Below are 27,555 nucleotides of genomic sequence, written 5' to 3' on the forward strand. Positions count from 1 at the left end.
TATAAAATACTCCAATTGCTCACTCCAATGAATTCAGAATTCCTTCTTAAAACTCCCTGTTCTTTCACACTGCACTGTTAACTGAAAAGGAACAAAAATTCCTTTTGTTGACATTTTTTGTGGCAGGAACCACAAATAAGGTTTTTTTCCCCTACTTTTTGCTATTTTCCTATTTTACCTACTGACCATGTAGGCTTTTATATTAAAAAAAAAAAAAAAACACCTAAAAGAAACCTTTAAAAACTTTTTGGAAATAGAACTTGAAAAAAGGTAAAGTAATTAGATAAGTAAACAGAAAGAAAATGTGACCACACATGTACATGTCAAAAAAAAAAATTTCATTTTCTTATGTCTGATCCCTTTTTTCCCCCCAAGAGTATACTACCAATCTTCTCTACAAGTGTTATCTGCAGAGAAAAGTGAGCAATGAAGAATAATGAAGTGTCAATTTTCAGGACATTCCAACCTCCAAATCCAGGTGTAATCTTATTCACAGCCTAATGAAAACTTGGTTTGTTCCTAATGCTACAGTTCCCTTCCCAAACACCTTCATGTCCTGACCCGTTCTCTTAAACTAAAAATAAGAGAACAGGAATCCTACATTAAAGTCAAAGGTTTTGCTCTTCATGGTTAACAGAAAAGATGGTCTTCAATAACAAATATAAGTATCTTCAGTGTTATCATGGGTAGAAAGCTAATAACTTTGAGGTTCTGAGAAAAGAAACAAGAAAACTCCTAGGCACTGCTTCAACCTGATGTAATATTCAACTTCTCAGATATGTCATAAAGACCTATTGAAAATTCTGAAACAAATTACATATCTCTACCCAAATTGCTCTTTGCTTGTCACCAAAACAGTAAAGATGTGGGAAAGTTAATACCATAACACCTCGTTTAACTCTCAAAATATGTTCACTTGTATTGAGCCATTTTAGGTCTACCTCCTTCATTACACAAATTCGAATATGGTCAATTAACATGTATTACTATATTAATCTTAAGAATTTAGAAATTAGTTTTATAATTTTGAAAAATCTAAATAAGGAACAAAAAGAAATTCTTTGTGTGAAACATCAAGAGTTGATTCAAAACAATACTGAATTAGTAACATTTTCATTGATTCTACCAAAAACCAATCCAAATATTGCTTTTTTAATTTACCTAGTTCTTAATTTATCTACTTACCTGTAGCTTTTCAGCTTTTGAGTATTAAAATACAACTTTATTTTTACATAAGTGACATCTTGTGGTGTTAAGTGGTATAACTTTTCCTTTCATGTTCAAAATAAGCTTGTTCTTACTTTTCAGAACCCAAGAAAAATAAATAACTGGAAAGTTAAAGAAAATCTTACTGTTACCAAGAAGTCACTTTTACTTCAGCACTGTGTAAAGCAGCAACTATTCAAAAAGCAAAGTTTTAACAGTTACCCTTTCAGAACTTAAGAAGCAGTAAAGCTTTTACATTGTATAAATAACCTCTTTTTTAAAAATCTGCAGTCCATAACTCATTAAAACCTCCTACTCCTTCGCAAGACTGTGTAGATCAAGGGGAAACACACGGCAGCGCTGAGCACTGTCTCACTGCTTCTCCAAGTGTGATCTGAGGAAGACTGGCCCAAGGACCACTCCCAGCGCACAAAGTCTTGCCACTAATCCATAGGAGACAGAAACTGAGAGCAAATACTTTGGCACTTCAACAGTGTAGTTTTATATTTTTGAATCTAACAGAAAACTAGGGCTAGCATTTTGCATGCTTTTTCCAGCAATTCATTTTTTATTGTATTTTACAGAAGTATCTATCCATAACGGATTGGAAATTTAAAAGAAGAAAAGGGCCCTTCACCAGTTTGAGAGCACTGTACTACACAATGACTTCCTTTTCTCTCAAAAGAATTACCAAAATTTGGGTACTATAGAAAGTAACACTTGAATTTTAAATCCTGGAATGACAGATTGGGAAAAGTGATGAATAGTGATTTCCAATCGGCAGTAAAGTACATCCTCAAAAAGGACGCATCAAAAATCTTTGAGGAGGAGAGGACTGAAACATTCTCAAGCCCCACCAAAAAATTTTAAATCATGGGCACCTCTTCATGCTTTGACAACTACTCAAATGAAAGATGCTTCCACCCCAAAAGGTCTACTGTATAAACGAATGCTGCCGCTCAATCGCGCAAGTGTGTCCGGCTCTTGGTGACTCCATGCTCCTCTGTCCATGGGACTCTCCAGGCAAGAACACTGGAGTGGGCTGGCAATTCCTTCTCCAGTGTACATGAAGAGGTATGTAGAAAAAAAAGGCTGGGAACAAGAGTCAAAATTTACTTTTTTCTAGCACTGTGCAGCATTAAGGTTCTGCACTTCATAACGAGTTTCCGTGCACAAGGTGAAACCTCAGTAACTTTGCCTTGGATGACACTCAAAACTTTATGTAGTTTTGGGCACAAAGTATTAATTAATAAACACAAAAGTGAGTAAAACCAGAAATTCCAACAGCCAATCATCCATTTATTAACTCTCTAAAGGGAGAAACCAAAACTTATCCAAGTAGATATGAACTTTTTCTACTATACTCTCACAAAACTAAAAAAGAATAGTCTACAATTGCTATCACAACATCCTCAGTCCCTGGTCATCTTCGTTTTCTCTTTGCTCTTCTATAAAAATGTCTTTCAGAAAAGCAACAAATAACCTCCTTATTTAAAAATCCAATGCAGAAATCTCATTAATACTTTTAGATTATTTGATATTTGATATAACTGACTACTTCTCTTCTATCTCTGAATTCCTTCTTCCCTTAGATTTTGTAATTCTCCATCTCATCTGGTTCTAATTTGCATTTGTGACATACCAATGAACAAAAATGATGAAAATCCCTGCCCTTGTAGAGTTATCATTTTAACAAGTAAAAGAGACAACAAACATAATAAAAGAATAAGTTTTAAAATCACAAGATGATATGAGGGAAAAACAGAGCAAAGGGAGGGGGAATGCAGAAGGGAAAGGAGGAGGTAATTTCAAGTAGGGTGGTCAGCACAGGCTGAGTAAGGAAACATCTGAACAAACATTTGCAAGTGAGGGAGTCAGTCACGCCAGCACTGGAGGGGAGGGACAGAGTCTCTAGGCAGAGCAGATGAAGGAAGGTAAATAATACTAGAGACTCTGGTGTCCACCCTGAATGAAGTAAGGAACCATAGGAGGGTGATGAATAGAGAAGTCATAGTCTAACACACAAACAGAAGCATTCTGGCTGTTGTGTTTAGAATACACTGTAGGGACTTCCAGATGTGCCCACGGTGCTCTTCTTGTAAGACACTAAACCTACCACAGAAAACGACTATAAAACCTGGAAAAAACAAATAAGGAAACTTTCTCAAGTCATCCAGGCAGAACTTAAGGGGCCAAGATCATGGAAGGAATGGAGGCACATAAAGTGGGCTTTTATTCACATCAGCTTTTTTCCCGACTGCATTTCTCAAATCGCTATCTGGGAGAATAGAATCCAAGGATAAAAATGACAGTTTTAAAAGACTAAAGAGACAAACGTTAATGTTTGTGGCTACCGAAGGAAATGGAACTTAAAGGGTGAAACTACAGAGTAGGGAACAAGTGAAAAGGTACACAAAAATCTGTGTACAAACTCCCTTCAAGTAGTTGACTACGTTTTCACAGAGTAAGAATGTGGGAAATCCAGTAGAAAACAACAGTGGCTGGGAGGTTAAATATAAACACCTGAGCAGAGATTTCAGCAACCACACACTGCAGGGAAGAGAAGCTGGAAACCAAGTCTCCCAAGGAGATGTGGTGGTCTGGTTCCTCAGTCATGTCTGACTCTCTTGCAATCCCATGAACTGTATGGCCCACCAGGCTCCTCTGTCCATGGAATTTCCCAGGCAAAAATACTGGAATGGGGTGCCATTTCCTTCTCTAGGGAGGTGTTGGTAAATACCCTGGCCTTTCCGTTAAGACCACAGGAGGGGCACAATTGAAAAGTAAGGATACTTCTTAAGAGTAGAAGAAAAATTGAAATAGATAAAACCTTTAAAAGCCTAAAACTGAACTTAAACAAGACCAAAGTGCTCCGCTAACACTGTACTATCAGAAAGAAAAACAAAACAAAACACACAGTCCTCTTTGGAAGACATCATTCAGAGACTCATCTATGTTCCTGATTACCTAGCAGCTGATCAAAACTTAAGAGACACACTAAAAGCAGGAACAAATGACAGGAGAGAGAGAGTGAGGGTGGGAGGAAAGAGGGAAGGAGAGAAGGGAGAGAAAGGACAAAAAGGAACAGAAAGAGATCCAGGGTACTCACAAACTAGAGTTATCAAATAGGGACTTTTAAACAACTACAATTAACATGGCCAGGAAAATACAGGAAAAGATGGACAAAAGAGACAAAACAATAGAGAATGTCAATAATGTAGTAAAATCTATACAAAATAATCAAATGAACATTCAGAAATTAAAAGTGTAGTTTATGAAATGAAGAACTCCCTAGATAGGTTTAAGAGCAGACTGGAAATAGCAGAAGATAGGACTACTGAAAGCAAAGGCAGGTCAAGAGAAAATACACAATCTGAAGCACCAAGAAATACAAGAATGGAAAACATTGAATAGCACATCAGAGACATGTATAATATAATCAGAATATCTAACATACCTAAAAAGAGGCAGAAGAGACAAGTGAAGTGAAATGAAAGTCACTCAGTCGTGTCTGACTCCTTGTGACCCCATGGACTATCCAGTCCATGGATTTCTCCAGGCCAGAACACTGGAGTGGGTAGCCTTTCCCTTCTCCAAGGGATCTTCCCAACCCAGGGATCGAACCCAGGTCTCCCTCATTGCAGGCAGATTCTTTACCAGCTGAGCCACCAGGGAAGCCCAAGAACACTAAAGTGGGTGACCTATCCTTTCTCCAGCAGATCTTCCAGACCCAGGAATCGAACTGAGGTCTCCTGCATTGCATGCAGATTCTTTATCAACTGAGCTATGAGGGAAGCCCCAAAAAGAATGGGACAAGAGCAAATTTCAAAAGCTAATGGCTAAGAATTTTTCTAAACTGATGAAAAGTGTAAACTTACTATATATTTTAAAATCTTTAAAAAACAGGAAAAACATAAAGAAAGCCACACACACAGAGACAGACACACAGACACACAGACACCACGAGGTCTAGAAGAGTCAAACAGCTAAAAATCAAAAGATAATAAGAAAAACTTTAATGTATGCAAAAAAAAAGACATTTCCTTAAGAAAAGGGTCAACAAAACTTTTCAATAAAGGGTCAAATATTTTAGGCATTACATGCCATACCATCTCTGATGACTGTAAAGTAAGATCAGCTAATACAATACATACATAAATGGGCTGGCTGTGTTCTAATAAAACTTTATACATATGAGGATTTCTGGATGGCACAGTGGTAAAGAATCCACTTGCTAATGCAGGAGACCCAAGAGACATGGGTTTGATCCCTGGGTTGGGAAGATCTCCTGAAGCAGGAAATGGCAACCCATTCCTGTATTCTTGCCTGGATAATTCCACAGACAGAGGAGTCTGGCAGGCTATAGTCCATGTGTTTACATAGAATTAGATACTACTAAGCAACTGAGCATGCATGCACGAATGCGCAGGCCATAGTCTATTAATCCTTAATCCAATAATACCAACAGCCAACTTTTCAAAAGAATTTACAGAGGTCAGAAGAAAATCAAATGACATCTTTAAAAAGCTGAAAGAAAAAAGGCCAACAAACAACAAACCCACTGAAAGAAAATACGCTTCAAAGCTGATGGTGAAAAAAAGTGATTTTCAGACCAATAACTGCTGAGGATCTGCTGCCAGGATATAAAAGGATATCATTTCAAAAGGAAGACAACTCTAAATTTACATGAGATTTATTCTAAATTTATACCTTTCATCTACAAAGGAAAACTTCCATCTATAAAGCAGAACTAATAGAAGAAAAAGACATATATCCACGAGCATGACTGGCACTTTTAACACACCTCTTAGAACAAGCAGATAAAAAAATTCAATAAAGATGTAGAAAATATGAACACAAATAACCAGCTTAACCTGACATGCATAGAACAGTATATCCAACTGCAGAAAAACATTCTTTTCAAGTGCACATGGAACATTACTTATCAAAATAAAATTATATGCTGGATAAGATCTTAACAGATTTCAAAGATCTAAAATCATTTAGGGTACATGGAATCTAACTAAAAACCCATAACAGAAAAAAAAACTAGAAAATGCTCAGATGTTGGGCAAGATAAGCAACACATTTTAAATAACCTACGGGTCAAAGAAAAAATCATCAGGGATATTAGAAAATATTCTGAACTGACCAACAAAATTACAACATCTCACAACTCATGATATATAGTAAAAGCAGCACTTATAAGTAAATTTATATTTCTAATTGGAAGGACTGATGCAGAAGCTGAAACTCCAATACTTTGGCCACCTGATGTGAAGAACTGACTCACTGGAAAAGACCCTGACGCCGGGAAAGATTGAAGGCAGGAGGAGAAGGGGACAACAGAGGATGAGATGCTTGGATGGCATCACCGACTCGATGGACACGAGTTTGAGAAAGCTCCGGGAGTTGGTGCTGGACAGGGAGGCCCGGTGTGCTGCAGCCCACGGGGTCACAGAGTCAGACACAACTGAGCAACCGAACTGAACTGAAATGCAATATAAAAGAAGAAAGATTGAACATCAATATTCTAGGCTTCCATTTCAGGAAACTAGAAGAATAATAGCAAATTAAACTCAAAGAACAAGTAAAGAAATAAAGTATAAGGGGAGAATTCAATACAACAGAAAGAAACTACAATAGATAAAAATCAACAAAACTAAAGGATGGTATCTTTCACAAAAGTTAAGAAAACTTAATGAGATCATTGTAAAGCATTTACCACTGGGCCTAGAACATTCATTTATTTGGTATATACTAGGTTTCAGGAACTATTCTAAGTACTGGGACTTACATTCTAAGTGAGAATGCAGGTGAGGGGGAATGACAGAAATGACAGAAGCGGGAGGGAGGGAGGGAGGGAAGGAGAGAGGGAAAGGGAAGGGAAAAATAAATATAAACAGAATAAGTACTATTCGAATAATTAAAATAAGGTAATACAATTAAAGTAAGACTGGGCAATCACAAAAGATCTCTATAGGTAGAAGTGATCAGTTAAGCTGAGATCTCAGAAGACAAGGAGCCAACCATAGGAATTTTGCAAAGATACATGGCAGGAACAAACACAGATGATAAAGACCAAAAGAAGGTCTACAAAGGGTCTGTAAATGTACACAATGGTTGTTTCCTCAAGTACACTAAAAACACAATACAAACGAGTTGAAAGAATAAATGAACATAAGCTATATATTAACCATGTTCCTCAGAGGAATACAGGAAAACTCTAAGCTTTCACTGGATTCTCAAAATGGTCCACGACCCCAGTAAAAGTTAAAAACTACGCATACATCTTCCATGTATACATTCTACGTGTGCATGTTTTAAAAACCATGATGTCATATATATACCAAAAAGTCTCCATATTTGCCAAACCCGTTACCAAAGTCCTCAGCTACTATTCTGTTGGCAGGCAGCAGGAAATAGATTTTAGTTTTGCTCAGGATATAAGGAATACTTTCTAGAATGCGACTACTCATCCTTAAAGTTTTAAAGGAAATATCACATAGCTACTTAGGAACAAGCTAAAATTCTTTTTTCTGTTTAACAGCACCATAAACCAAAGTTGCCACTTTCGATAAAAGATTAAGAAGACTCATGGAGTCTCAAAAGTCATTTAAATTTGATAAATATAAACACAGAAAGTTTTAAAATTTTTGCACTAAGAATAAGTGCCATAAACTTAAGTCAAAAAACAAATAAAATGAATTTGGAATTTAACTCAGAGCTAATTTCCTTAGAATACAAAAGACCCTTAACTAATCAACAAGAGCTGATCCAACAGGGAAATGGACAAAGGACATATAAGGTATTTCATTGAGAAAATAAACCAATAAATATGAGGGAGAAGATGTAATGCACTAACAATTATAAAGATTCAGTGTAGTAACATTTTAAAATGTTACTATATATTATCATTTGGTAATATTATACATATATATGATCATTTGGTTTACAAATTTTTTTCTAGAAGGATACACAAGAACTTTTCCATTGTGATTATCTCAGGGGGGTACAAGAATGGGGAAGTGATGCATTTTCTCTATTACTAACATGCCTTACATTGATAACATATGATTAACTTATTTAGTCACCTAAAAGCATTTTCTAGAACTTAAAACATTATTTATTTATTTTAGTATCAGAGTCTCTAGGAAGCATGCAGAGTTCTTCACTATTCAATTAATAAGGAAGCCGAAGCTCAGAGAATGTAAGGATAACATGGAAGTAAAAAATTACACATGTAAGAAATTCTAAACATAATTTTCAAGTATACCAACACAGAATTAGGGAACAGCAGAGCAAAGAATTAAACCTGAGTCTTGTTTTGAAATCCAACATTCTTCCCATTTACCACGTTACTATGAACTTCTAAAGTTGAGTATATTAAGAAAACATTTCAGGAATTATAGAATAAGTATAAAATCCATAACCTATGGTGCCACAATACTTCCCTAATTTTTATAATCGACCACAAGAAAACTGTTGCATTCTTTTTTCTCTTGAATTCAAAGTTTTGTGAAAAGAAAGCTGATCACTGGAACCATAATAAACACTAACTATTCTCAGCAGTAGACTAAAGCACCTGTGATACACTTCTGTCTAAGTCAAAATAAATTTTATTTTCACTGACACTACTTTGACTATATTTGGTTAACATTATCTCATGTAGATTCATCAGCTCAAAATTAATCAGTATTACAGAATAGTGTATTCCATCCAAACAATTCATCTTTGTTGGCTCACATGCCCCACTGACACTGGCATGCCACTGGAATAATGGGCATGGTGCCACAGGAGCAGATGGGCATAAACACAGACATGCCAAAGAGGCAGTGTGTGCATCAAGTATGGGTATTAGTATTAGATTTTCCTCCAAGAAATCCATAAACTACAGTAAAATAAATATAAGTTTTCTACTATGTTCATAAGATATGCCAATTCAAAGCCAGATTAATTTTTAAATCCTTAAAAAGAAAAAAATCAACTTTCCAAGGCCACAGAAGGCAAGTTTTCCATCTGATGAGTTTGGATTAGCCTTCTGTTTAGGGAATTGAGGAAACCAATATTCAATCTCTACCTTAGATAAGCTTTGTCCCTGAAGCACTTGAAAATCTCAGTAAAAAATTCAGTTTTGAAAAAATCACTTGGCACTGTTACAAAACGAAACAGTTCTGTGATCTGTTGAACAACAATGTGAGTATACTTAACACTAACGGACTGTATACTTAAAAATCGTTAAGATGGTAAATTTTATGTTATATATTTTTTAATCACAATTTTTAAAAAAGTCACACAGCCCTGTCAAGTTTCCTGATGAAGGCCATGTAGGCCTAGAAACCAAAAAAAATCCTACAATTTCCTATATGACAGGAAAAAAAATCTGAAAATGTAAATCACTGAGCTTTACACGTTTATTTTAAATTCTGCATTCTGTTGAAAAAACTATTGTAATTTTCAAAAGATTAAATTATTTCCACATATATTTTTAAATTTTTGAAACATAAAACATATGATATTGACCAAATAATACTGAAATTTTTTATAATTTTTACCATATTAATGAAAAGTTTTAAAATACTAAAAATGCTAAAAAAAAAAAAAAGGCGGGTGGGAATCATTTGTAATCACTATTATCCAAAATCATTTGTTAAGCACTATATAAGGTACCAAGAAAGATGGCTCTGTGTGTTTGTGTCTGTGTGTTTGTGTGTGTAAACAAAATCTATCTCTGACTTCCAGGAACTTAACTACATTTTCTTTTTAAAGAAATGTTCAAGGATCCAATCACCTTGGGAAATCCAATCTGTCAGACAGGCAGAAAATTTAAGAACTGTGTATTTTTAACTTTACTTACTATTTTTTGAGATTTTTTTTTTATGTGGACCATTTTAAAAGTTTTTATTGTATTTGTTACAATAGTATATGTCCTATGTTTTGGTTTTTTGGCCACGAGTCATGTGGGATCATAACTCCCTGACCTGGGATCGCGCTTGCACCCCCTGCACTGGAAGGTGAAGTCTTAACCACCAGACTGCCAGGGAAGTCTCCAATTTACTTTTAACTGGCCACAGCGTTCCTATCATCTTATGGCTCCCAAACTTCTGTCTCTAGCCTACCTCTTCCCTAAGCTGGACTCGTGTATCCAACTGTCTACTTAGCATCTCCACCCGGATGCCTAATAGGTGTCTCACACTGAACGTGCTCAAGCTCCTGAACATCTCCCCTCTTTAAAAAGTTCCTCTATATACAGTCATCTTCATTTCAGTTGATACCAGTCCCAAACTTACAGCTGTTTAGGCAAAAAGCTTGTGTCCATCCTTGATATCTTTTTCTCTCACACACCACCATTCAAACCATCAGCAAATCTCACTGAATCTACTTTCAAAATATATGCAGAATCCAATCACTGCTCCCCTCTACCACCAATTGGACTGAGGCGTCACCTTATCTTGCCAGGGTTACTGTAGGGTCTCCTTGCTGGTCTCCCTGCCTCAGATCTGCAGTCTATTCCTAGTTCAGGAGACAAAGCAATATATTAAAAACATAAGTTGGGTCATCTCACTCTTCAGTTCAAAACCCTCCAATGGCTTCTTTCTCACACAGAGTAAAATCCAAGTCCTTACAAGGATGGACAAAAAGCCCTACACAATCTGGTCCTTACCTCTCTGCTCTCATCTACTACTCCCTTCTCTGCCTTCATTCACTCTGTGCAGACATACTGGCCTCTTTGCTACGCTCTCAGATCAGAAATTCTTCTGCCTCAGAGCCTGAGCACACACAATTCCTCTGACTGAAGACTTCTTTCTCCCCAGACTTCTGCAAGTCACTCCCTCACCTACTTCAGGTATTTGCAAGCATCTTTTCTTCACCCCGCTATTTCAAACTCAACCCAACCTCCATCTTAATTCTCTATCCTCTTTCCCTGCCTTATTTTTCTCTCTAGAGCTCCCTGTTATCAAATGACTGACCATATATTGACTTATTTTATTGCTTATCTTCTTCAGATTGGAATACACTCCATGAAAGCAGGCATTTTGTCCACTGATTGATTAATCCCCAGCATTAAGAAGAGTACCAAGCAAAAGAAGGCACTCATATTTGTTAAATCCATAAGTTACTTCTATATTTTTAGGTTATAGAAAGAAACATTAGAAATGAATAAGGTCAATAAAAAATAAATAAATAAAAGAAAAAAAAAAGAAATGAATAAGGTCTCAAGTATCCTGCAGACCATAACCTCTTTGAAAAAACAAATACATCTGGCACACAGTAGTCACTTAATAATGACTGACTGACTTCTAAATGCCCATTCTGCTCAAAACCTTCCAATGGCTTCTCTTCACACTCAAGAGTAAAATCCAAAGTCCTTACAAGGCCCTACACAATCTGGCCCCCAACCTTCAACTCTCCCCCCTACCCTTCCGCCCCCATAGTACTAAATTTCCCCCTTATTCTTTATGACTACATCCTTAACCAAGGCTTTAAGAAATTTTAGGTAACCTACTCCTAGAGTAAAGCTCTGCCAACCCATGATCTTGGGACCAGCATTTTTCATAAGCCTCTCGCTTATCCAGCTGGCATGCCACCTCACTCAGCTGCCAGATTAAAGACACTGGCCTTCTAATTAGGTCAGTCCCTATCAGCAATACAAGTAATCAGCCCATCAATAAGCAGACATTGACTATAAATTGTTCACTTTTGTAGATCTATGAACTCTTTCCAGCTGACATGTTAAATAAGTCTTCCCTAAGTACATAAACCAAAGAATGTTATTCATAATAATGTGAAATATAGGAAAATCATTTCCTTCTTGATTATTCTACTTTGGGCTCTTCACTTTAAATTTTGAATTTGGACTGCAGGCAATTTGTTTTTGTCGGTAGTTCATTTATATTCACAATTGCAATACTGTCAAATTATTTCACTATAAAACATTTGTCATTCCATGAGCATTTGTAACTTTTCTGCAGTAAAAAAGAACATTTCAACCCACCATCTGTCTGATCTTTTCGGTTTTCCTCATTCAGTTCTAGCAATGTTACCTCAAATTCTAAATATTTTTAGAAATAATATATCACATCCTGGGATTTAGTAGTAAGGCTTGATTTTAAATATTCTAGATTTTCTCCTTGGATTTCACAAAATCAGTGATCTTAAAATAACATATCTATGTTTTCTGGTTGAATAGTTAAGATAAACTGTAAAAGTCAGAACTGAACCTGCTCCAAGAAGAAATGCAAGCTAAGCAAATAAAATAGAACACTGTTATAATCTGTTGCAAAGCAGGACTCTGCAGTATTTCATCACTTTTTTTGTTCAATGTGGTAAACTTTTATTTGATTTGAAGAACATTTCAAGAATTAAATTATAGGAATCCTACTGCACCACTAAAAGTGACAATCCTTAACCTGAATAGCTGGCCCTTTGTAGAACTAACAGTCTTACTTACATGAAGACAAAAACAACTAATTCATCTACCTAGGAATGTACTGCAGATATCATTGTATAGCTTCTTCTTTTGTTAACAGCCACCTTAGAACACATGACATTTACTTAGTAAAAGAGCAATAAAAACACTGAAATTGGGAGTCTCCTAGTGGTCCAGTAGTTAAGACTCGCTGCTTTCACTGTCGTGGCCAGGATTCAATCCCTGGGCAGGGAGCTAGTATTCCACAAGCCACGCGTTGTGGCCAAAATATAATAAAGCCCTGAAACTGCCTTATATTTTATATGTTCCTTGTAAATAAAAACATTAGGGCCCAATTTACATATACAGCATGGCAACTATGCTGTTAACATTGCCATAACTAGATTAAGTGGCCACAAATTCCAACAAGTTAAGCAGAATTAACAAGATGAGCAGTTACCAAAACTGGAGTTATCAAACTCGAAGGAATTAAATCTTCAGAAATCGAAGATGATGACAAGGACAAAAATATGCTATGGAAATCATTAGTGGAGTATATTTTCATACCAGCAACACCAAATTCCTAAACACAAGAGAAAGGAATTCACAATGAAGAGCCCGTGCCTCTTCATAATATGCTAACAACTCAGAGCTCCAACATTTTCAGCATCTCAAACTAAAATGTTTGACATTTCAAAATTCCAGCATGTCCACTTTCTTCAGTAAATCACTGTTTACAAAAATAAAGGCTTATAGACACACGTATATGTACGGCTGAGTCCCTTTGCTGTTCCCCTGAAATTATCACAACACTGTTTGTTAATCCACTATCAAAGTGAGAGTGGCTCAGCGTGTCCAATTCTTTGTGACCCCATGGACTATACAGTCCATGGAATGCTCCAGGCCAGAATACTGGAGTGGGAGCCTTTCCCTTCTCCAGGGGATCTTCCCAACCCCGGGATCGAACCTAGGTCTCCTGCATTGCAGGCGGATTCTTTACCAGCTGAGCCACAAGGGAAGCCCAAGAATACTGGAGTGGGTAGCTTCTCCCTTCTCCAGGGGATCTTCCCAACCCAGGAATCGAACCCAGGTCTCCCGCATTGCAGGCAGATTCTCTACCAGCTGAGCCACAAGGGAAGCCCAAGAATACTGGAGTGGGTAGCCTATCCCTGCTCCAGCGGATCTTCCCGACCCAGGAATTGAACTGGGATCTCCTGAATTGCAGGCGGATTCTGTACCAACTGAGCTATCAGGGAAGCCCTGTTAATCGACTATACCCTAATACAAAATAAAGACCAAAAAAAAACAAAACTCAAGTTCACATTAAAATGCACTATTCATTCTGGAAAAAAAATAAATAAAGGCTTATAATAAGTCATTTTTTGTTAGGTATATCACACTGAAATCTTGAGAATTATTACACAATTTGTACTATTCGTATTAGTTCACATTAGCCTTATCTCACCAAATAAAAATAAGATAAAAATCTTATCAGCTGAAAACACAGAAGAATTAATTATACTTACAGCATAACCCCACATTTGAAAATAAAAATGCTATCTGAAGAATGGTATAGACTTCAAAACCTTGATTATAAAATTCATTCAATACCTACATGACAATTCTAAGTCAATTAAACCTAACCACAACAAAACCTCAAGCAATGACATAAAGAAAATGGCTGTTTGGGGCCTTCACGGTGATGCAATAATACATTAACAGGGATAGGAGGTTAGGTTTTTCCTTCTGTTATAAGGTCCACAGAATCTGGTCATGTTTATTTTTTAACTACACTGGCTGAAGTGACAGTAAATATTAGTAGAATCTGAATCATTCAATGATCAGTCATTAAGTAAAAGATCTAAAATATTTATTATGCAAAATTATGAGCCAAACACTTTGCTAGGCATCTTCACATAAACTACACTATCTAATTAATGGATTCCCTGGTGGCTCAGATGGTCAAGAGTCTGCCTGCAATGCGGGAGACAGGAGTTCGATCCCTGGGTCTGGAACATCCCCTGGAGAAGGAAATGGCAACCCACTCCAGTATTCTTGCCTGGAAAATCCCATGGCTGGAGGAGCCTGGTGGGCTACAGTTCATGGGGTCGCAAAGAGTCAGGAATCAGACACGACTGAGCACGCATGCCATGCACGCATACCACTCTTAGTAACATACATACAAAATCTCACATGCTCCAGGTTCCAAGGCAGAAGCAGTATTCTGAGAGGAACCTAGGTCAGACCAAGTTGCTGATCTTGGAAAGACTCCCAAAGAGGCAAGAGGCAACTGGGAAGTATCCTGGAGACACAAACGCTGGTGGCAGCCACTTGGGGGAGCTCATTTCACAAGGATACGGGTGCTGGCAAGTGTCATTCAGGAATTCTCTTCTAGTTTACTAGTGTCAAGACCCAGCCCACCCACCAGCCCACAGGCACCAGTCCTGGAACACTCTAGACCAAAGAGCAGCTGAGGGGACCCAGTCCTGCCCACCAACAGGCCAGCTGCCAGAGGACCCCGAGCCCTCAGCTACCCCAGGACCCGCCCTGTCTACCAGAAGGCTCAGGATGCAGCCCACCCACCAAGGCGTGAGCAAGAGCCCCGGGTCCAGCAGCCCGTCGATCCCCCCCTCCCCACCTGCCAGCAGGCCAGCACCATCCTGGGCCCAGCCCCATCCACCCAGAGGAGGGGACCAGACCTGGGACAAACAAGGCCCCACAGCCAGCTGGTAGGACCCGCCCACTCACCAGCAGTCTGGCACCAGCTCCATGAGCCCCTGGGCCTGGTCCCCCTACCTAGAGGCCGACACCAACCAAGAGTCTAAGGTACAATAAAGTTTAAGGTACAATAAAGACAGTCTCTTCGACAAGCTAGGTGTACAAGTTGAGGTTAGAACATTACCTCACAGCATATATAAAAACAAATTCAAAATGGATTGAAGATCTGAAACCCTAAAAAGTCTAGAAAAAGACAGAGGCGGAATATTGACAAAAATCATGACTATTTTTTTTGGACCTGTCTCCTAAGACAAAAGAGAAAAAAGCAAAAATAAATAAGTGGATCTAATTAAAAGTGTTTGCACAGCAAAGGAAACGATCAACAAAGGAAAGAGACAATCTATGGAATGGGAGAAAATATCCACAACTGATATTAGTGACAAGGGATTAATGCCCAAAATATATAAACAGCTCATACAAGTCAGTATGAGAAAAACCAAACAACTCAATACAAAATGGCAAAGATGTGGGAAAAAAGGGACTATTGTACACTGTTGATGGCACTGTAAATTGCCGCAGCCATAAGGGTATGGAGGTTCCTCAAAAACTTGAAAGCAGCTATCATATGATTTAGCGATTCCACTCCTGGGTATTTATTCAAAGAAAACAAAAACAGTAATTTGAAAAGATATATGCACCAGAAGTTCACTGCGGCATTATTTAAATAGCCAAGGTACGAAAGCAATCTAAGTGTCCACTGACAGGTGAATGACCAAAGAATACATGGTGTATATATATACAGACAACACACAAAACTCAGTGGGATATTACTCACCCATAAAAAAGAATGAAATCTTGCCATTTTCTACAACATGTAATGACCAAAGGGTATCATGCTAAGGGCAACAAGTCAGACAGGGAAAGATATACATGGAATCGAGAAAACCAAATGAACAAACATAACTAAACAGAAGTAGAATCACAGATACAAAGAACAAACAGATGGTTTTGGGGAAAGAGGGTATCGGTGTACAAAATTCAGTTACAAAATAAATGAATCATGGGTAATGAAATGTACAGTCTGGAGAATACAGTCAATAAATATGAAGTATCTTTGTATGGCAAGAGACACCAGCTAGACTTATCACAGTGATCATTTAGAAATGTATAGAAATATTGAACTACTGTGCTATGTACCAAGAACTAACGTAGCGTGTGACAGGTCAATTACTCACCAAAAACAAACATACAAACTTACAGAAAAAGAGATCAGATTTGTGGTTACCAGAAGTAGGGAGATTGGGGAGTGGGGGAATTGGATAAAGACAGTCAAAAGGTACAGACTTCCAGTTTTAAGTACTTTATCTCACAACTGGGAATGTGCTATACAACATGATAATATAACACTGCTATATGTTATAAGTGAAAATTGTTAAGTAAATCCTGAGTTCCCATCACAAGGGAAAAAATTACTTTCTATTTCTTTAATGTTACATTTACAGGAGATGATGGATGTTCATTAAATTTACTGTGATAATAATTTCATGGTGTATATAAGCCAAATCATTATGTTGTATACCTTAAACTCATGCAGTGCTGTATATCAATTATATCTCAACAAAACTGGAAGAAATACAAAAACAAAAATATACAAACTAGTGTGTTACTATCAACAAGGCATTGACATCTGGGGCTGCAAAAGGAAAATAAAACAAAGTCAGCAGTGGCTGGAGAGCTCTCTAAAACAGAGCCGGGAGGCCACTGATGAAGTGTGACTTAAGGACAACAGCCCAGATGGAATCTGAACTTCGACCACTTACTATCTTAACGGAGGTATCCAGAATATGTGCCCAATGTTCCAGAAACTCAGAATATTTATCCAACCCTTACTCTAAAGTAACTCGTGACAGTCTATTCATTAAGAGCAAATACTTCCTTGCATCGTGGTCCACCATGAAAGTGAAGTCACTCAGTTGTGTCTGACTCTTTGTGACTCTTTGGACTACAGCCTGCCAGGATCCTCTGTCCATGGGATTTTCCAGGCAAGAATACTGGAGTGGGTTGCCATTTCCTTCTCCGGGAGATCTTCCCAACCCAGGGATTGAACCCAGGTCTCTTGCACTATAGGCAGACGCTTTACCATCTTGCCACCAGAGAAGTCTTGGTCAACCATAGTTCTTGCCAGATAACAACGACCTTGTGGCTTTCATCTTTATAAGACCCTGAACTCTTTTCCACTGTACAATCTTGAGCTACAATTCTTAAGATCCCAAATAAATTATTTTATTTGTAGCCCTCTGCATTTTCTTGGTCGATAAGACTGGTTCATCTTTACTTTCAATAAAGTTAACTCGAGAACATCCCTATAAAAAGGTTACTCTCATTCAGATACATTTCTATATGCCCCTTGAAAGTGAGAAAAAGCAGTGTGGATTGAGCTAGATGTGTTGTCTGTCGTGTGCCCAGTCACTCAGCCATATCCAACTCTTTGCAGCCCTTAGGATTGTACCCTACCATAATGTACACACACCAGAGACCCACGTAAAATTCCTAGTGGCCTCCACTGAGAAACACTGATATTAAAGGTTAAAGAGTTATAAGTAATGTAATTTTCATGGATAATATAAAGCTGACAATGAATAAAATTTAAGTTAAAAAAGGAAGCTAGGCTTTATCATTTGCAATGCAAAAACACTGACATTGATTACATCAGACTACACTATATAGTAAGACAACAGAAAAGCATGCAGTCCTTTGGGGCTAAATCAGCTCTGCAAATCAAACAAATGAAAAGACCACCCCAATTTCAGCAAGGTCTGAAAAAATGCTACCTTGGTTACCTTTTAATTGTTAAATCCAATGGCCACTTTTCAGCCTTCATTCCATCTGCCTTCTCTCAGCAACTCCTAACATAGTTAACCACTTTCTTGCTCCTCTCAGCTTGCTTTTTTTTTTAAACTTTCCTCTGGTTTCCTAGCCCTCTGAGCACTGTCTCCTTCCCTAGTTGTTCGTTCATTCACACCTTAAATGTTGATGCTCCCTACAGTTTTATCTAAACTGCCTCTTCTCCTAAAAAGAAAAGTTCTCCCTGGGCGATTTCATCCATTCCCATACTTTAATTACTACCCACAATTCTAAATGCTGATGCTTGAATGTATATTTCATCTAAACGTGCATTTTCTTTTGCAACTCTCCTGGTTTCTATTTACTTTGCCTGAAGAACTCCCCCTGTTCTCCACCTGGCAAAAGTCTCCTCAGGCTTTATGACCTAATACATTACCACCTCAGTGAAGCTTTCAACAACTTTTCCAAATAGTGTTAGTTACTATTCTAGTTCAGAAGTCATTTCAACTATACCATCTTGTGAAAAACTCACAAAATAGGCAAGTATTATCATACTCTGCCTAGAAATAAAGGCACTGAAGTTTGAAGAGATCAAGTAACTTGAACAAAGAAGCATTACTACAAGCAGAAAACATCAACTTAAATCCAGGTCTTTTCACTCTAGGTTCAATACTCTTTCTAGTACATTGTGATGTTCTCAAAAAAAAAAAAGAGAGATTCAGAAATTTAGTAGTTTTACCATTGTTAAGAAAAACTAATTAGTAATTTCTAGAAATTAATTTATAATTAAATGCTTAATCCAAAAACAAATTATTAATAATTACTATTTTAAATTATACACACACACCCAAACTGGTTAAAATAAGCATTTAAGACAAAAGAAAACACCTCATACCAATCAAAACAGCCATCATAAAAAAGAAAACTACAAATAATAAATGCTGGAGAGAATGTGGAGAAAAGGGGACTCTACTGCACTGCTGGAGGGAATGTAAACTGGTATAGCCACTATGGAGAACAGTAGGGACTCCTTAACAAACCAGGAATAAAACTACCATATGACCCAGCAATCCCACTAGTGGGCATATACCCTGAGAAAACCACAATTCTAAAAGGCACATGTACCCCAATGTTCACTGCAGCACTATTTACCATAGCCACGACATGGAAGCAACCTAGATGTCAATATAGAAGGTGTGTGTGTGTGGGGGGGGGGGGGTATTATTTATATATATATATATGAATATTATTCAGCCATAAAAAGAAACAAATTTGAGTCAGTTGTAGTGAGGTGGATGAACCTAGAATCTGTTATACTGAATGAAATAAGCCAAAACGAGAAAAACAAACATCATACATTAATACCTAGTGGCTCAGTTGGTAAAGAATCTGCCTGCAATGCAGGAGACCCGGGTTCAATCCCTGGATCAGGAAGATCCCCTGGAGAAAGGAATGGCAACCCACTCCAGTATTCTTGCCTCGAGAGAATCCCATGGACAGAGGAGCCTGGCAGACTTGCAAAGAGTCGGATGTGACTGAGTGACTAACACCTGCACTTTTCTTTCAACACATATATATGGAATCTAGGAAAACAGTGAACCTATTTACAGAGAAGACATGGAGACACAGAGGTGGAGAACAGACTTCTGGACACTGCGGAAAGAGAGGCTAGGAGAAACTGAGAAAGTAGCATTGACATACATATATACTATCATTTGTAAAATAGGTCAACTATCAGGAAGCTGCTACACAACACAGGGAGCCCCGCCTGGTGCTCTGTGATGACCTAGAGGGACAGAACTGGGGGTTGGGGGACGCTCCAGAGGGAGGGACTGTATATATACACACACATAATTACGACTGATTCGTGCTGACGTGTGGCAGAGACCACCTCAAAACTGCAAAGCAATTATCCTCTAGTAAAAACATCACCACTGCAGACACTATGGTAAAGACTGGTTCAGGAGATTCACACACAGCGGCTAAGTACAGGGGATGGTGAATCTAATGAAGAGCAGAACACCTGTATGATCTCAAAGTGTCCCCCCACAGGTAACTAGAAAAAAAACCCTATAACTGGGAAAATTAACATCATAAAGACGGGCATCCTATGCCTCCTGACACAAAAGTCTAAGAAGGTAGTACTGCAGCCTGGGATATTTAACATGAATCAAAATGTGAGGAAACACCAGCAAAGGCAAACTGATTAACGTGCTATAAAGTAACTGGCTTGTGTTCTTGAAAAATATCAAGGCAGTGAAAGACAAAGGCTAAGTAACTATTCCAAATTAAAGGAGATTAAAGAGATACGAGAACTAAGTAAAATACATAATCCTGGACTGGATTCTACACTAGAGAAAAAAAATGCTAAAAAAATAAAATTATTTATTGGGACAAATGACAACACAGGATTATAGACTGTAAATTATACTAATGATAAACTTCCTAACTGTAACAGTGCTGCAGTTGTGAATGAGAATATCCTTGTTCTTAAAAAATACACGCTAAGGTAAGAGGATAAAGGGACATGGTGTATACAACCTATTCTCCAAAGGGTCAGAAGAGATAATAATACGAATGTGTGTATGTCTGCGTGTGGATGGAGAAAGAAAGAGAAATAAAGCAATGTAGTAATTTTTTAAAAACTGAGCCTGCATCAAGAGTAGTTCTCTGTATTACTCTTGCAACTTTTTTGCAAACTCAAAATCATTCAAAGTAAATCATCAAAAAGGAGACCAGAGGGTGTGGGAGAAATGGGTGAAGCAAGTCCAAGGCACAAAGTTCCAGTTATAAAATAAATAAGTCAGGGGGATATAATGTTAACTACAGTTAATAATACTGTACTGCATATTTGAAAGTTGCTAAAAGTGAATCTTTAAAGTCCTCATCCAAGGCGGTGGGGGGGGGGGGGGACGACCCAAACTGTAAGTACGGTGATAGATGTTAACCAGACTTGCTGTGGTGATAATTTCTCAATATATAAAAAACCTACTGAACATTATGGTGTATACCTGAAATTAACATGTCAATGTCAAATATACTTAGATTAAAAAAAAAAATCACAGTACAGGATCAGGGTAAGCTTGAAGTTTTTTACATAAGTTTTGTCATTTGGGTTTTTTTAAAAAGGCAAGAAATATCACATGTTTATAAATCAGAAAATAAAAGAGAGGTTAAGTGACCACTTCCAAACTCAGGTCCCTGTTTCTGTACAACCCCATTGGTTTGCAATTCAATGGCCAAAATGTTTCTAATTCCTGAAAGCCTCAAGGTCAAACACTGTCTACGACTACTAAAGTTTTAAACTTTCAATGATTTGTATGCATTCTCTAATAAGGTACAATTATTTCCTTCTCCAGGGGATGTTCCCCACCCAGGAATCAAACCCGGGTCTCCTGCATTGCAGGCAGATTCTTTACCAACTGCAATACAAGGGAAGACCAAGGTACAATAAACTTCCTCAAGTGCTACTTCGTCTAAATGCTCAAGAGAATGGGCTCTGAGATGAAACTGTCTGAGTTCAAATTCAGGCACGGCAGTGTTCTAGTTAGGCTATTTTAGGCAAATTAACCATTTGTGCACCAATTTCCTCATCTGCAAAGTGGAATCAAAGAAGTATTTTTGGGTTCCTCCTATATCCTCTGGGGCACCTGAAAGTCACAGAACAGTTTCCCGTAAGTCACACTCACTCAGACAGTTGTCAGGAGGACCAAATGAGATAATCAATGTAAAGTAGTGTGCACAAGTACTCAAAGTCAGCTATTTTTATTTCAACTCCAACATGCTCAGTCACCTCAGTAACACTGGTCACAGTCAAACCCACACATTTTTTTCAAAATCAGACCCAATCTGACAAAATAGGAAACGAAAGGCTCTAAGAGGAAAACATCTTAGAAGTTCACAATCCATAAAAGTAAATCAATTGTAAGCATATCACATGCAAAACAGACTCTACAGACTTAAACATTAATTTAACAGTTGAAATATCTGCTAATAGAACAGTAGAGCTGCAACAGATTTCTTGTTGGAATAATCCATCATCTAAATGCACAGAAGGAAAAATGAAAAATTATTGAAGTTACATTACTTATAAATTTTGCTAACCTAAGAATAAGGAAATAAACAAAAAACTCTGTTCCGCACACTCCACACAGATTTCAGTTAGCTTAATGCAGTCAAAATGTAATCTCAACTTCAACTACTAGCAATTTCCAGAATGCCTTTTTAAATAAATTTAATTTAATTTTAATCAAATAAATTATTTAAGTTCAGCATAAATCTAGTGTCAGCCTATTATGTTCAGTGAGTACTGAGAGATTTTCTGATAAAATTGAGATTGAAAGAGCAATAAAAAAAATGCTATGTTCTCTAGAAAAAAAAATAAGAAAAAATATAAAAATGATTACAAAAAAATGCAAAGTTACCAGATTTCTGTAAGTTTAAAACCACTCCCTCTCCCCCACCACAAAAAAAAAACACAACAAAAACATCAATGAGTGGGGTGTTTTCTTTCCCTTTTTCAGTGGTACTTAAAATACTCGTAATAAAAAAAAAAAACACGTATACATTGTTTAGTGTTCATTTTTAAAATCCACATTATTTGCAAAATTTTACCACTTGCCCACACTCTAAATATTCTCTCCTTATATGCTTATTGCTGTGTTTCCGAGCTTTGTTTTTTGGTTTGGGGGTTGTCTTTTACCTTTGGTGGGGGGTTTTGTTTTTTCCTTTTTGGTCTGTTATGCAAAAGACATTTTCCGGGAACGCTGGTGTCTGAATAAACCAGCTTGTTCATTCATAAAGCGCCTAAAACACCACCTTGCTTCTACACTTAAGGGTCACAGAACAGGTTCCCCTAACACACAATCTAATTTTCCCTCTCAGCTCCCCAAACGTGAATCCTTCCACCCTAGCGAGAGAATTTCTCCAGGTGTCATCAAGCAAACGTTAAACTAGCTTGAAGTGTTTGTTCAAAACTCAGACTCCTGGGCCCCAGACCAACTCAATCGCGGTCCTTGGGGGGTGGCACCTAAGCGGTCTCAAAGGTTCTTTTTCACTAAAGTCTGAAAACTCCTAGAGATCCCCTCCACACACTCAACCCAAACTCCCAACAACTCCCACCACTGCCAAGCGCTCCCGCGGCAGGAAAGGCCCGCTCCGCTCCCGGACGGTCTCAGGGCGACCCCGCCCCCGTCCCGGGAGCCCCCAGCCCCTCAGTCCCGTCCCCACCCCAAACCTCTCTCCTCACTTCTTCATATCGCTGCTAAAGAGGCCGAAGGCGCCGGAGGGGGAAATGGTTGAGGTCGCCTCCTGACCCAGCTCCGTCGCCTCTCCTCCTCCCGACTGCTCATTGTAAGCGAAGCTGTTGCTGGACATCGCTGCGGGGTCGCCGGCTGTCGAGCGGGTCCGGCCCGGGGTTCTCTCTGACGGGCTCCGGTCCCAGCGACTGGAAACAAAACTAGTTCTCGTGCAGAGGGGCGCGCGCAGGCGCTTCCGGACTCGTCACCGCTCCCACAGCCGACCCGGCGGGCCACCCCCTGCGCATGCCCAGTGTGCGGGCGGCCAGAGCCCACCCCCCGGCCACTCCCGGGCCGGACTGGAGTTCCCGCTTCCGGGCTTTTGAGGTCGCCGAGCGGATTGAACCCAGCCTCTGCGCTGGGCACTCCCTCAGCGTGCTAGGGACTAAGCTCTTTTTAGAGTTTTCTTTTTTTTTTTTTGGAGACAGGTACCCACGTATCCATTTTGAGCCCTTAGGAGATCCCCCGGGCCCGGACACCTCTTTTTTGGATTTATGTTGTAAACCAGAAGCTTTCAGATTTCTCCTGAAACACCGTTTAACACACCAGGTCAACTTTGCTAAACTTACCAGGATTGCTTTTCTTGTTTAGGCTGGTTTCTAAAGCTTTCGCTCCAGCCTGCTTAGTCTTGCTGTTACATCTGCCCCAGGCAGTCTTTATGCAGAGCTCTGCGTTTTAAGGAAATTTCTAAAACCCTGTCTTTCTGGGATCTGCCACCGCCAAGATGGGATCATTGTAGCTTCAAAGGAAAATCCTGGGGTCATTGGTTCCGAGGAGCTAAAGGAGGCGTGCTTCCTACTGGCGTCTGGCTACCAAAAGTAGAATAAAAGAAAATAGAGCTGTCCCAAACACCAGAAGTAGCTCATTATCTGGGCACCTCTTTTTGTTCTTCTTGTGGTAGCACTTACTAAAGTCTAAAGAGGAGTCAAGGAAGAAAGTTGCCTGGCTCCAGAGTAGCTCTTGAGAAACTTTCTTTTCAGGAGTAACTTGCCCCAGCCTGATATTTCAGGTGGATTTCAGAGCATACTGCGCGCTATTTCCACTGCTTCCCTTTTAGTCAGGCTCCGAAACCTAGAAACTGTAAGGGGACTAGTGAAACACAGGGTTTCCCTGGTAGTTTAGAAGGTAAAGAATCCCCTTGCAACGCAGGAGACCTGGGTTCCATCCCTGGGAGCAGAAGTTCGCCTGGAGAAGGGAATGTCTATGTGCACTCCAGTATTCTTGCCTAGAAAATTCCATAGACAGAAGAGCCTGGTGGGCTACAGTCCATGAGGTCGCAAAGAGTCAAACAACTAGAACACACTGAAACAGCCCAGAAGGCCAGTGCGTGGGGCGGGTCTGAAGTGTACAAGGATCAGAATGTGGTCTTCACGTCCTCTAATGGCCACACTGAAAACAATAATCAGATATCACTACATATCTTCCCCAGGGCTCAGCAGTAAAGCCTACAAGGCAGGAAACACAGGTTCAATCCCTGGGCGGGGAAGATCACCCTGGAGAAGGAAAGAGCAACCCATTCCAATATTCTTGCCTGGAAAATCCCATGGACAGAGGAGCCTGGCGGGCTACAGGCCTTGGGATCTCAAAAAAGAGTAGGACAATCCACTGACTAAACAACACCACATACCTACTACTACTAAAATCCCCCAAATCCACAACACTAACAACACCAAATGCTGGCGGGGATATAGAGCCCAAGAAACTCTCATTTATTGCTGATGGGAATGCAAAATGGTACAGCTGCTTTGGAAGATAGTTTGGCAGTTTCTTACAAAATTAAACATACTTTTATCATATAATCCACCAATTGTGCTCCTTGGTATTTATCCAAAGGAGTTGAAAACATGTCCATGAAAAAACATGCACATGCACAGATGTGTTTAGCATCTGTATTAATAATCACCAAAATGGAAAGCAATCAGGATGTATCTCCAGAGAGTGAATGTGTAACTAAAATGTGGCACATCCAGACAGTGGAATATTATTCAGCACTAAAAAGAGAGAAGCTATCGAGCCATGAAAAGACGTGGAGGAATCTTAAATGCACATTACTAAGTGAAAGAGGGCCTTCCCAGGTGGCTCAGTGGTGAAGAATCTGCCTGTCAATACAAGAAGTTGCTGGAGATACAGGTTCAATCCCTGGATCGAGAAGATCCCCTGGAGAAAGAAATGACAACCTACTCCAGTATTCTTGCCTGGGAAAACCTATAGACAGAGGAGCCTGGCGGGCTACAATCCATAGACTACGAAGAGCTGGACATGACTTACCAACTGAGCATGTATGCCAGTGAAAGAAGTCAATCTGAAAAGCTTACATATTCTGTGATTCCAACTATATGGCATCTGGAAAACGCCAAACTATAAGACAGTAAAAGCATCAGTGGGTGCCAGGGATTCATTTGGGGAGAGGAGAGATGAATAGGCAGAGAAAAGAGGATTTTTAGGGCATTGAGAATACACTGTATACCATGATGATGAATACGTATCAGAATACATTTCTCTAAACCCATAGAATGAATGACACCTTAGAATAGAATGAATAACATAGAATAGAATAACATCATAGAATGAATGAACCTTAACTGACACCATGAACTTTGGGTGATAATGATGGGTCAGGAAAAGTTCATCAGTTGTAACAAATGACCACGCTAATGAAGATGCGATAAGGAGGAGGCAGTGCATGTATAAGGGCAGGACACATACTTTCCTCTCAATTTTGCTGTGAACCTAAAACTTCTAAGAAATAAAGTTTTAACAAAAAATAAGAGTTTATTTTTAAAAAGAAAAGCCACACTGTTACATTGGAAACAAGCATGACTGCAATTCTAGGTCCTCTAATGGAGAAAGAAGAATGCCCTCCATACTTCATATTCTGATCAAAACTTGGCAGGTTTTTTATTCATGTTTGAATATCCCTCCAGGGATGAGACAATGAAGCACTTAAAATGCGTTGTTGTCAATAATGATGATATTGATCGATCTATGGAATTTAATCTATAGCTGATTATTAATGATGATGATGGTGGTGATGATGATATATGCTTAATAGATGGCTTAGGGCTTCCCTGGTGGTTCCGTGGTAGAGAATCCGCCCGCCAATACAGGAAACACGGGTTCAGTCTCTAATCTGGATAGATCCCACATGCTGCAGAGAAACCAAGCCCATGGGCCATAACCACCCTGGGCTCTAGAGCCTGGGAGTCACAGCTACTGAGCCGCATGCCACAGCGACTGAAGCCTGCGCACTCTGGAGGACCCTGCTCCACAACAAGAGAAACCACTGAAATAAGAAACCCATGCACTGCAACTAGAAAATGGTCCCCATCTACCACAACTAGAGAAAAGCCTGTGCAGCAACAAAGAGCCAGCACAGCCAAAAATAAATAAATAAATAAAATTATTTTTTAAAACTAAATGGCTTAATATGTACCAGGCATATAAATATTAGTTCATTTAATAGTAAAAGAAGCTAAGCGTTCACTTCACTTATCTGTGAAATGGGGACATTGATACACACATACCCTAGAGAATCTTTGGCATATATTTCTTGGCATAGAATGTCTTGGTTGTACATTATATATACCTTTGCTGAATATCCTAAATTGTTCTCCAATATAATTTTACTGAAGCTATCCTTGGTAGCTCAGACTGTAAAGAATCTGCCTGCAATGCAGGAGACCCAGGTTCAATCCCTGGGTTGGGAAGATTCCCTGGAGAAGGGAATGGAAGCCCACTCTAGTATTCTTGACTGGGAAATCCCATGGACAGACCATGGGGTCACAAAGAGTCGGACACGACTAAGCAACTAACATATAAGTTTAACAGTTTACATTCCCACAGCAATGCATGAGAGATCTTTCCTCACATTTTCACTAACACTTTGTTTTCTTAAAAGTTTTCATCATCATCAATATGATAGGCATGAATATTGTTTTATTATACTTCATTTTCATTTTCACATTCATAATGAATCTGAGTACCTTTTAAAATTATTGTTCCATTTGCATTTTGTTTTCTGAGAACTGCACATGAACATACTTATTTGATTTTACATTGAGTAGTCTGCTTTTCTTATAC

General features: G+C 38.8%; 1 protein-coding gene across 2 annotated transcripts in view; it reads right to left on the reverse strand.

Moving 5' to 3' along the window:
* The window catches only part of AP3B1 (adaptor related protein complex 3 subunit beta 1), a 227,847-nt gene extending 204,128 nt beyond the window's left edge, over positions 1-23,719 (reverse strand). Inside the window, exon 1 of one of the 2 annotated variants that reach the window (XM_043470725.1) lies at positions 23,427-23,717. In XM_043470725.1, the coding sequence (XP_043326660.1) occupies positions 23,427-23,554 (128 nt within the window). In that variant the 5' untranslated portion in view covers positions 23,555-23,717. Of the gene's footprint in view, positions 1-23,426 lie in introns of both variants that reach the window. The other variant, XM_043470726.1, reaches the window with a different exon arrangement.
* Positions 23,720-27,555: the final 3,836 nt, after the last annotated feature.

Source organism: Cervus canadensis, chromosome 6 (genome assembly GCF_019320065.1).
Source record: "Cervus canadensis isolate Bull #8, Minnesota chromosome 6, ASM1932006v1, whole genome shotgun sequence".
Classification (NCBI taxonomy): domain Eukaryota; kingdom Metazoa; phylum Chordata; class Mammalia; order Artiodactyla; family Cervidae; genus Cervus; species Cervus canadensis.